We start from the raw sequence: 12,965 nt of genomic DNA, 5'->3' as shown, positions 1-12,965 counted from the left end.
TGGGCACCCCTGATCATTTTCAAGATTTTTCTTTATAAATCTCTGGTTGTTTGGATCAGCCATTCCAATTAAATACTATATCATATAGCAGACCAACACAGTGATAGATGAGAAGTGAAATTAAGTTTATAGGATTTATACAAAGCGTGCAATAAGCTAGGAGAGCTAGGAGACCAGCGTTCAATTCCACCCTCGGCCATCTCTGTGTGGAGTTTGCATGTTCTCCCCGTGCATGCGTGGGTTTTCTCCGGGTACTCCTGTTTCCTCCCACATTCCAAAAACATGCTAGGTTAATTGGCAACTCCAAATTGTCCATAGGTATGAATGTGAGCGAGAATGGTTGTTTCACTTTCTAACGATATAAATCAAGTAGTCTGTTAAATCAGTCCATCAAGTCATCATCATGACTGATTGCATAAATGCAACCTAACACCAAATAGTATTAACATTAAAAGACATGCAGTGAGAGCTTGTTTCCTTTCCGATCGCATTCTGAGTAAAATCCAGGCTGATATTGGTGATATGGATCCGAAACTAATGCTTTGTGCCAGTACACCTAATGTGTCTGGTAAATTTTAAAAAGTAGTGTATTTCAAATCATAGCAGAAATAATACTAGACAAAAACCATTTATTTGTATACAGTATTGAGTAGCAACATGATTTACAGTCGTCCTGGTGCCTGTAGCATTTTGTAACCTTGTTCAGTTCAGGACAAGTCAGTTACCAAATCATGAAAATGACATAGCTGTCATCGGCAGAGTTGATGTTCTGTCAAGATGTTTTGACTTTGTACTACTGTTGTGTAGTCGTGAGTGATCTTCACTATTGTGCTTGACTTCATTCAGTATCTTTTTTTTCACTTTACCGCACAACATCATCCCAGAATTTTACCTTAACTCTCTCAACTCCTGTATTACATCTTGTACCGATATAAATGATAAACCTTTATTTTTGAATGCAGCTGGTGTTAGCCGTGAATGCACATTCTCCTCACACATGCTATTTGCCCCATGTATTTGTAAAGAAAACAAGAGGGTCATAAAAAATATCTTCCATATGCAGTTGGAAGATATTTTTTGTGCAATGACAATAAAGAAAGCCCATCCATCCATCCATCCATCCATCTATCCATCCATGTGACTTCATCTTCCTTCATCACAAGCACAGGCATTACATTTTCCTCAATATTTCGTAGTAATGCAGAGAAAAGTTAGCCAGTTTGTGCTTTAAAATTTGCGACAAGTGTATTTCATTATATGGCTTAAGGTTGGTAGCTTTGTATACAAGACTGTTGAAGTAACATTTTGGATCGTCATCCATCCATCCATTTTCCTCCGCTTATCCGGTCCGGGTCGCGGGGGCATCAATCTCAGTAGGGAAGCCCAGACTTCCCGGTCCCCGGCCACCTCCTCCAGCTCCACCGGGAGGACACCAAGGCGTTCCCAGGCCAGCTGTGAGACATAGTCCCTCCAGCGTGTCCTAGGTCTGCCCCGGGGCCTTTTCCCAGCTGGGCATGTCCGGGACACCTCACCAGGGAGGCGTCCGGGGGGCATCCGGACTAGATGCCCAAGCCACCTCAACTGACTCCTCTGAAGTGAAGGAGAAGCGGCTCTACTTTGAGCCCCTCCCGGATGACTGAGCTCCTCACCCTAACTCTTGGGGTGTTAGTCCAGCTACCCTACGGAGGAAACTAATTTCAGCCGCCTGTATCCGCGATCTCATTCTTTCGGTCATGAAAGCTCAAGCCACCAATCCCGTACTCCCGGAGCATCCCCTAAAGGATGCCAATAGGGTCATGCCTTTTCCAGGTCCACAAAGCACATGTAGACTGGTTGGGCAAACTCCCATGCACCCTCAAGCACCCTCGTGAGGGTGTAGAGCTGGTCCAGTGTTGGACTTCTTGTAACAAAGGTTCGACCAACGGTCGTACTCTTCTCTCCAGCACCCTGGAATAGACTTTCCCAGGGAGGCTGAGGAGTGTGATCCCCCTATAGTTGGAACACACCCTCCGGTCACCCTTCTTGAAAAGGGGGACCACCACCCCGGTCTGCCAATCCAAAGGTTCCCGACTTCCACGCAATGTTGAAGAGACGTGCCAGCCAAGACAGTCCCTCAACATCCAGAGCCTTGAGGAGTTCTGGGTGGAACTCGTCCACCCCCAGAACTTTGGCACTGAGGAGCCTTTTGACCACCCCAGATACCTCAGCCACGGTGATGGCACTGTCCACGTATGTGTCCTCAGACTCTGCTTCCTCTATGGAAGGTATGTCAGTGGGATTGAGAAGGGCCTCAAAGTATTCCTTCCACTGTCCGACTACATCCCCAGTCGAGGTCAGCAGGCCCCCTTCCCACTGTAAACAGTGTGGACTGGGCACTGCTTCCCTTTTCTGAGGTGCCGGACGGTTTGCCAGAACCTCTTTGAGGCCGACCGAAAGTCGTGCTCCATGGCCTCACCAAATTCCTCCCACACCCGAGTTTTTGCCTCGACAACCGCCGAAGCCGTGTGCCGTTTGGCCTGACGGTACCCGTCAGCTGCTTCCGGAGTCCCACAAGCCATCAATGCTCGATAGGACTCCTCGATAGGACCTCTGGTGTCCACCATCGGGTTTGGGGCCTGCCGCCATGTCTGGCACTGACCGCCTTGCGGCCGCAACTCCGGTCAGGTGCCTCAGCAATGGAGGCACGGAATATGGCCCATTCGGACTCAATATCTCGATCCTCTCCCGGGATGCAAGTGAAGCTCTGCCGGAGGTGAGAGTTGAAGACTCGACGAACGGGAGACTCTGCCAGGCGTTCCCAGCACACCCTCACTACTCCTTTGGGTCTACCAGGTCTGTCCAGCATCCTCCCCCGCCATCTAATCCAACTCATCACCAGGTGGTGATCAGTTGACAGCTCAGCCCTTCTCTTCACCCGTCTGTCCAGAACATGCGGACGCAGGTCTGATGATACGACTACAAAGTCCATCATAGACCTTAGATCGTCATATCGTGATAAATCCTAAAAATATTGTAATATATGCGAAGGTCCAAATCAGTCAATCCTAATTCAACCCTGAATCTAATCCGATTCTGTCCATTTTTGCTGTGTTTGTTTAAACCAGGGCCGAGTGGTTAGAGCGCAGGCCACACAGCTAGGAGACGTGAGTTCGATTCCACCCTCAGCCATCTCTGTGTGGAGTTAGCATGTTCTCCCCGTGCATGCGTGGGTTTTCTCCGGGTACTCCGGTTTCCTCCAACATTCCAAAAACATGCTAGGTTAATTGGTGACTCCAAATTGTCCATAGGTATGAATGTGAGTGTGAATGGTTGTTTGTCTATATGTGCCCTGTGATTGGCTGGTGACCACTCCAGGGTGTGGGATAGGCTCCAGCACCCTTGTGAGGATAAGCGGTAGAAAATGAATGAATGAATGAATGTTTAAACCAGGTTTAAACCCTAAAAATGCCTCACAGACTTATTAAACACATGTTAAATTATAAAATGTATAGGTACTCACCACTAATCAATGAAAATGTATGATACAATACCATAAAATCTAATTTATTAAGCTGTGGCAGGATGGAAGAACATTATTAAAGTTTCATTTTCGCTTAGCTGCATGCTACTATGATGCGTTCAGGAACCAAATTAAAAGAGTACCTCCTTTTTTTCACTTACTTTTTCTTGTATTCGTTGCCATCAGAAGCGTCTGCTTCATCACTGGAGACATAATGGAGGTTATAGTTGAAAGAGTTAAAAAAAAAAAAACATACGTGACATTTTTCCTTGTGTAAGTAACAACGTGGGATTATGTATTACTCTCCCTACACATTTGTCATGCATAACAAGTTCTTTCTACAGCATTATAGTCATTTTAGTACACGTGTTGTATGTGGCACGCCCACTCTGCTGTGGTGGGTCACACTCCCCAGTTGTTAGAAGAACTTGTTGTGCCGCTATCTGCGAACCCAACATTATAGGAGTTGATAAACATATCGGTATAGGAGTTCATAATAAACAGCAATATATGGTAATGGTAATGGTTTTATTTCATTTCAACATGCATCACATTACAATTGAATGCATCACATAATCAGTTCACAGTTCCACATGTCCAAAAGGAGTAGGAAGAAGCAAAGCTTATTAAATCCTGCCCCTCCATCTGGTACTTTTACAATCAGTAACTGTTACATTTGTTCACTTCCTGCTTTCCTAATGTAGTTTAAGTTTTTTATTTTTTTTTATTTTTTATCACGTACCGAAGTACGAGGTGATATGACCATACAATGACATAATGTGTACCACAGTAAGTGTCAATATAGTGATATATATATAGCACATCATGACTGGTTCAAGACTCTTCATCCTTGTATTTAGCCAACATCAATTGCTTGTATTGTTTCTTGAATTGGCTCATCGTTGTGCATTGTTTGAGGTCCTTACTCAATCCATTCCATAGTTTGATTCCACATACTCCACATATTTCACATAAGTGTTTCAAATGTACTTCTTCCCTGAGATCATATTTCTCCTCTCTTGTAGAGAAGTATTGGATGACATTTTTAGGTAATTGGTTATTTTTAGCCTTATGCATTATTTTAGCTGTTTGAAGATGAACTATATCAGCAAGTTGAAGTATTTGTGATTTTCGAAATAAGGAGTTAGTATGTTCTCTGTAGGCGGCATTATGAATTATCCTTACTGACCTTTTTTGCAGTACATTTAGCGAGTGAAGATTGCTTTTATAGTTATTAGCCCATATTTCCACACAATAAGTAAGATATGGTGGAACCAGACAGCAAAAAAGAGTGTGGAGTGATTTCTGATTCATTCATTCATTCATTTTCTACCGCTTATCCTCACGACTGATTGAGAACAAATTTTGCTTTGTTCAATATTGAAATATTTCTGGCCACCTTATGTTGTATATTTGTAATATGAGGTTTCCAGCTCATATTTTCATTTTTTGTGATCCCCAGAAAATATATTTTCCTTCACCCTTTCATTGTCCACACCGTCTATTTGTATTTGCTGGTGCGTGTCCTTTCCGCTTTTTACCAAACAGCATGATTTTAGTTTTACTTAGGTTCAAGGACAATCTATTATCATCAAACCATCTTTTTAGTGTGACCATTTCTTCTCTGACCTTTCCAATGATTTCGTCTGTACTCGCTCCAGAACAAAAAGCAGTGGTATCATCCGCAAATAATACCAGCTTTAAGTCTTTCGTGACTTTGGAGATATCATCGATGTACAAGTTGAACAGTTTTGGTCCCAGTATTGACCCCTGGGGTACTCTGCACGTAATATATGAACTTAAAGATGTGTATTCTCCTAGCTTTACGTATTGATTCCTGTCAGCTACATAGCTTTTGACCCAGTTCAGAACTAATTCTCTTATTCCGTACCTTTCTAATTTAGTTATTAGGATGTCATGATTGATTGTATCAAAGGCTTTTGTCAGATCCATGAATACTGAGGCTGCACACTTCACGTTAGTGATTTCCTCCGTAATTTTGATCAGTGGCATGGAGGTAGAAATGTTAGCTCTGTATCCATACTGACTTTCTGATAGTAATGCGTTTGCATTAATAAATGTATCCAGCATATTGTTGAATAGCTTCTCAATAATTTTGGAGAATTGTAGTAGTAAGGAGACTGGCCCATGGTTTGTAAATTGGTGTTTGTCACCATTTTTAAAAATTGGAACAACCTTAGCTGTTTTTATTTCTTGGGGAAATCTTCCGGTCTGAAAAGATAAATTACTGATGTACATAAGCGGTTCTACGATCTCGTTGACTACCGTTTTTATAGTGTCCATTTCCATTCCATTACAATCAGTTCATGTTTTTGCTTTACAATTTTTGACAATGTCGATTTTCCTTTTTTGTTACATCTGTCAGAAACATAGAATTAGGATTCCTTTCTATTGTTTCATTCCTTTCCTCGCTTGTCCTTTGTTTCGGCAACCAATATTATCAATATTATCCACACGACCAAGTAACGTTGGAAAGGCGTTGGGCTTCTGCAAGTTTGTCGGCTAGTCCAGCTGCATACAGGCCAATGTTCACAAAACAGTCCAGTATGAAATGCCGATGACAGATTCTTTTGCTGGTAGGGAATCAGGAATTCCAACCACTTGTGCCTGATGGTGGCGTCTTTGGGACTTGTACACACATGTGGCTTTTCCTTACGAGCCATTGCTAGCAACGTAAACAGAGTAGCAGAGCTTGGGGGAGGGCAGAGAGAGTATCGCACCGACAGCCACGCCCACATAAGCCTGCTCCTCTATGACATCACAAAGGAACAGTTTTGCAACGCCCTCTGAAACTGAGCGTTTGAGCCACCCCAAACTTCTTTCAGGGTTCACTTTCAAATGCGCAAACCTCATTATCTGAAACTTTGGCATCGTTTAACAGGAGAATACAACATTCATAGGTCAGAAAAGTGGAAAAAGCATAATAGGTGCCCTTTAGGCATCAAACCACATCAAATAATGAAATGGAATTTTGCTGTTTTTTTTACTGAATAAGACACTTGAATGTGTCGCTGCATGTGAGAAACTACTTAAACCATAGAAAGGTTGTCTCAGATTGACTCTGACTTACTTGCAAGTCATGTTGGCAGCTTGTATGTTAAAGTTTATATTAGCTACTTTGGAAGGAATGGGCGGGCCAGATTCAAAGCTTGGCGGGCCAGATGTGGCCCCTGGGCCATAGTTTACCCACCCCCTGTCTTAGTGGCTGTTTTATCCGAGCAGCCTTCATCAGTCAGACTGATAGGCAACACATATTCTCAGACAAGCTGAACAGTCCAGTGGCAATTGAGTCATAGCCCAAATTGTTTGCCTAAAGCATTTTCAATCACAAAACAAGGAAATGCCCCAATGCCATAACTTCTATATTATAGTCTATAGTCTATATTATTTCTTGTTTATGTCTTAAATGGTTTATTTTATCTTATTATGTCTACTATATTGGGTGATACGAGTGTATATGTAAATATAGGGTTGTTATATTATGTCTACCAGGCTCTATTGTCAGAAATCGTACTGAGGTTTCCTTTGCTGTAACTACAAAAACATTGCATGTTTAAATGCACCTATCATGGTTGGTCTGGAACCAACGAAGCATGACAAATGAGGGATTCCTATTTTCTATTTATATTGCTCAAACATGAAGGTCCGTCCTCCTGTGATTATGTAAAAGTATCCTTGAGCAAGGCGCTTTGAATGACTTGGAGGTGGAAAAGCGCAATACAAGTGAAAAACCATTTACCATGTTGTTTACAAAACCACATAAATATTGTTTTTTATAATACTGGCTCTGTATTTACTTGGTATCGGATTGATACCCAGGTTTGCGGTGTCAGCCAACCCCGTTGCTCAATTAACATGTTGAACAGCCCTACCTGAAGGCTCGTTTGCTTCAGCTATAATATTTCATAGCGTTTTCCTAGTATGTTTTTATTGGCCATTGATATTGGCTAAGTTTGCCAAGTTAAACCCTGTTGACATTCTGAATAGGTCAAAATGTGTGATTGATTGTATTTTGATACAAAATCCAAGTAATGGGTATCAGGACTTTGCTTTCTTAAGAGTTAAAGTCAGAGATATGTTGTCTGTATCGTCTTTGTCAAACTCTCTCCCTCCGTGCTTAAATGATGTGCTCGATCTGAATGAATGTCTGACTTTCTCTTCTTCAAAAAAGAACAGGAAGAAGTCATTACAAGCACAACTGCAACAAAAGCGTTTCCCTGATGACCGGTGGGTCCAAGTGTTTATCTGTGTGTTCCTGCGGGTGTGTGATTTCATGAGATTTTGGAGACAAGCTGTTCACACAGTGACAACACCACAGGTTTTTTTTGTGTCTGTCCATTCTGTTCTACTTCTGTTGAAGTTCCGAGACAAGATTTTTTACTTCAGACAGTGACGCTGGAGTAGATTCAGTAGGCTGGTGCTTTTTGAGCATATGCACCGGCCCACTTCCTCGCCAACCTCTGACTTTCATCTCTCTGACGAAACACAACAAACACAGGTGGTTTTGCTCATGAACAGTCATTCATTGATTTTCTACTGCTTGCCCTTACGAGGGTCGCGCGGTGCTGGAACCTATCCCAACTGTCTTCGGGCGAGAGGCAGGTTACACCCTGGACTGGTCACATATTTAAGCAAATGTTACATAATGTTTACCTAAATTAAGCAGTGTGAAATAACCTAAAATCCAAATTCCGAAGACACAGTTAAAGATTGTAGTAATCTACACTAGGTGTCAGTAAGGTTACTGTAATGTTGGGTGAGAAGCACAAGCACCAGACCTGACCACCAGGACAACAGGCTTTTATTGCAGTTTTGAATGATCTCACAACAGTCACAATTGCCGAGTGCCAAGCTGAAACTCAACTCTCAACCCCAGACGTCTTTTACCAGAGCACATTTAAGCAGCAACACACAGGAGCACAAGGCTTATTGTTTATTGCAATATTGTGTAATACGAGTGTAAAGTTGACTATAGGGGTGTTATTTCAGGTCTACAGGTCTCTAATAATGTTCAAAACTGTGTTTAGAAGGTCGTAAACCGGTCTATGATCTATGTCTTGGTCTATGAAAATATTCCATTTATAAATAAGGAATCCTACTTGGAGGTAATGGCCTGGAACCAATTAACTGTGATAAACGAGGGATTACTGTAGCACCTGTCATCATTTCAGTTGAATTTTGCCTTCATGTCTCCCCATTATCCTGACTAGTAGTAGTCCGCCAGGTTTTTCAGCATCCCTAGTGAAAAAAACATCCCGGAAATATTGTGATGTATGCTGAAGTCCATATTACCCAAGCCTTGTTGTGAGTCTGGATACAAAGATATTTCGAATGTCTGATGGTAACGAGTTCCACAGTCTGGGAAAAATGAAAGCTTGCACTGTTTTGGTTTCTATTACTATTAGTAATTGCTGTTGGCTAATTGGCTTTTTGCCCCCAAAGCCTTCCTGTTAGCGCAGGCCACACAGCTAGGAGACCTGAGTTCGATTCCACCCTCGGCTATCTCTGTGTGGAGACCTCTGGTGTCCACCATCGGGTTCAGGGCCTGCCCCACGACTTTACACCCACAACATTTTATAATATTTTGTATCCTCATTTTCCAAAAATTGCAACTTTTTCTTGATGCTATTCAGATGGTGTTTTTTCCCCTCATAATGGTACATAATATTTGGACTTTATTCTTGTAAAATTACTGCTGATTCTGTCCATTTTTGCTGTGTTTGTTTAAACCAGGGCCGAGTGGTTAGAGCGCAGGCCACACAGCTAGGAGACCTGAGTTCGATTCCACCCTCAGCCATCTCTGTGTGGAGTTTGCATGTTCTCCCCATGCATGCGTGGGTTTTCTCCGGGTACTCCGGTTTCCTCCCACATTCCAAAAACATGCTAGGTTAATTGGCGACTCCAAATTGTCCATAGGTATGAATGTGAGTGTGAATGGTTGTTTGTCTATATGTGCCCTGTGATTGGCTGGCCACCAGTCCAGGGTGTAGAAGACAGCTGGGATAGGCTCCAGCACCACCGCGACCCTTGTGAGGATAAGCGGTAGAAAATGAATAAATGATAAGAACCAGACCACAAACAGGGGAGATATTAATCCTCTGTTTGCTAATACTGGTGCGTTTGAAAAGCATACATCAAATCCAGGATCATAAAATTGCAAACTACAGTTTGACACTGAAGAGAGATGCAAAGAGATGCACCCGTGTATTGATTGTGCTCCACGTATCCTGAGAATCGAAACAGATCAGCGCTGCACTTGAAGTGTGTGGTTTTTCAGTGTGTTTAATGGCAAGCGGAATGCTCCATGGTCCCTCCTGTCAAGCTGAGTTCAGGGTGTTCCACATTCCTGTCACCCGTGGAACAGGTTTTATTTTGAGGCCTTTCTCTGTGCGCCTCCTTCTTGTTCACTTTTTATTTCTGTTTCAAAGGATTGTTGGTTTAAACACCTCAAATGGGCGGCACACGAGTGAAATTAATAACAGATGTTGTGTTTGTTACATGTCTCCCTCGTAGCATTTTCTGTAGCAAAACTGAAAAATTGGTCCAAAGAGGTTCAATGTTCAGTAAGATAAGGTTTTGTCTTTGAACCATGACTTTAACTTGCAACATTAATGAGAATAAATAAGCGGTATAGAAAATGGAAGCATGTATAATTCCTAAAGCCTGTGAGTGCTTTTATATATATCAAAAATATATTCATTAATATATCATGCTGGGCGGCACGGTGGTCTGGGGTTAGCGCGCAGACCTCACAGCTAGGAGACCAGGGTTCAATCCCACCCTCGGGCATCTCTGTGTGGAGTTTGCATGTTCTCCCCGTGCATGCGTGGGTTTTCTCCGGGTACTCCGGTTTCCTCCCACATTCCAAAAACATGCTAGGTTAATTGGCCACTCCAAATTGTCCATAGGTATGAATGTGAGTGTGAATGGTTGTTTGTCTATATGTGCCCTGTGATTGGCTGGCGACCAGTCCAGGGTGTACCCCGCCTTACGCCCGAAGACAGCTGGGATAGGCTCCAGCACCCCCCGCGACCCTCGTGAGGAAAAGCGGTAGAAAATGAATGAATGAATGAATATATCATGCTGTTGACCAATATGGACTATTATTAGCATTGCAGGCTACTGTTAGGGATATTGTGCCTAAAACGAAACGTTGAACCCGCCCACGTCATTTCCTGTCTGCACCACCTTAGCACATTCACAGCAGCACACAATGTAATAATGTCTTATTTTCTTTTATTATGGATTCTGTATTATGTAATCCAAGTGTAAAGGTGACTATGCCATAGTTCAGGATTTGATTGGCTTCTGGCTGCCCTGTTCTCTAAACCAGTGTTTTTCAACCTTTTTTGAGCCACGGCACGTTTTTTACATTGGAAAAATCTTGTGGCACACCACTAACCAAAAATGTTACAAAATGTCACCTCGACCTCACACGTGCATCAATAAGTCTATCGGAGGAACAAGGTAGGTGTTGCCACACGGACCAATATTACATTGCTCTGCCAGTCTTTACACCACAGACACTCCACAGTAGCCACGTTTTTACATCACCACTTTTTCTCTTTCCGAATGACCTTTCGGGAAACAATGGTATCCATGGAAAGGAATATTCCAATCTCTTGTCTACATGCGCCGTGAAAATCAACCAGAATAGTCAATGGGTCATGTGCGGTAAAACGTAAACATCAACATCACGTGATACCGGCTTCCCCGAGTTTTTCTTTCACTTGTTGGAATAACTCCGTATTGTCCGTTTTTCATCTGTCGAGTCTTGAAATTTAGTTTGAATCAAAAACAAACTTTGCTTAGTCCAGTGCCGATTGCTGGCCTCCATTTTTAAAACTGAAGAACGTGTGGATCTGCGTGTTACGTCATATCTGAGCATGCGCTGAAAGAACGCAACCGGGATAAATTTAAAGGAAAAGATCAAATTCAATCTTGCTAATATTTTATAATTAAACTCAGGACATGTTTTATATAGATATATATTTTCTTTTTTAATAAAACTGGACTTATGAATAAAGTTTAGATTCTGTTTCACAGATGGCGCTAATGCACACGAAAGCTGCTTGCCAACCGCCAATAAACAACAGAAGAAGAAAAACACCACAAAGAAGAACTCTGACAACTTTCCGTTTGAGCGGGTACAAGATACCTCAATCGGATTGGTTAAAGGAATATTCCATCCCTGTTCAATTCCTTCCGTTTGAGCAAATAAACCAAATGCAATTGGAATATTTGGGTCCATATATTCATGGCTATTGACATAATATTTGCAAATGCTGATTAATAAATGTTAATTATAAAAAGTGATATTGGATAATTCCTCACAGCACACCTGACGGTTTCTCAAGGTACACTAGTGTGCCGCGGCACAGTGGTTGAAAATCACTGCTCTAAACAAAAAATATCATCCCGTTTCTTGTGAGATCTCGTGACACCACAAATAAAAATACAGAATGGTGAATGTGCAGGCGTCGGTATCCACTCTAATATGTTATTCTTTTCTTTTTCAGGGAGTTTGATCTGGGATACATAGAGGAATTTGGGTCTTCACCTCCCTCACATCCTACTTCTTATTGTTCTCCATCTTCGCCACCGCATCAGAAACTACAAAAACAAAGCTGCCACAACAGACCATGCTCAACCGGGGGCGTCCAGCTACGCATCAAGAACAGGTAGGTGACATCAATTTCAATGACAGCTGGTGAACAACATGCGATCGTCTAGTTTGTGGCTGCGTGGGATTTTATGATTGGATGAAGACAATAGTGGCATGGGTGCTGCAGGTTCAACAGGAAATGGCTGTATCAGTTAGGCTGGTTGGGTTGCGGCTTTGGCATGTCAGTGTTTTGGGCCATAAGTTGAGTAGGTCATGACCCCTGCTGGACGTCCTGGCTGGACTGGACTGTTTACATGAGCTGCACCATTGAGGAAATGAAAACTGACGATTCATGGTTAGCACATCTGCCTCACACTGATCCAGGTTCCAATCTCTGTTGGAACAGCTCAAAGTGGATTTTTTTTTGCGGGTACAGCCGCTTCCTCACACATCCCCAAAACATCCATTTTGGGTTACCTGGAGACTCTAAATCAGGGGGGTCCAAACCAACACATGTAGTTAGGCTGTAAAGTTTCATACTGTATATATGAAGAAAGATATACATCTCAGCTTTGTGATATAGGTGAAAAAGCATATTATTGACATGAACATGGATTGTTTTTTTCCCCATTTTTAAAATATGTTTCCAAATATTTCAACTTTCAACTTGTTAAACAATCTTCATAAACTGTCTTCTGGTAATATTATGACTTTATTCTTATAATATTGTAACTTTGTAGCCAAGCTAATTTTTTGTTTTGTTTGTTCCTCGTGATATTACACCTTTAAAAACATTTCAATATTTTGACTAAAATGACTGTATTCTTATAAAATTGTGAC

The 12,965-nt window shown here is 42.1% G+C and overlaps 1 protein-coding gene across 5 annotated transcripts in view; it reads left to right on the top strand.

Annotated features, from left to right (window-relative positions):
- The window catches only part of shroom3 (shroom family member 3), a 66,247-nt gene that overhangs the window by 17,232 nt on the left and 36,050 nt on the right, over positions 1-12,965 (top strand). For all 5 annotated transcript variants that reach the window (XR_009120369.1, XM_058058498.1, XM_058058489.1 and 2 more), the window contains one exon: positions 12,040-12,201. Coding sequence is in view for 3 of the 5 variants with exons in the window: in XM_058058498.1 (XP_057914481.1) it covers positions 12,040-12,201 (162 nt within the window). In the remaining 2 variants the exon portion in view is untranslated. The remainder of the gene's footprint in view (positions 1-12,039; positions 12,202-12,965) is intronic.

Source organism: Doryrhamphus excisus, chromosome 2 (assembly GCF_030265055.1).
Source record: "Doryrhamphus excisus isolate RoL2022-K1 chromosome 2, RoL_Dexc_1.0, whole genome shotgun sequence".
NCBI classification, from domain to species: Eukaryota; Metazoa; Chordata; class Actinopteri; order Syngnathiformes; family Syngnathidae; genus Doryrhamphus; species Doryrhamphus excisus.
This window is presented reverse-complemented; position numbering and strand designations above follow the sequence as displayed.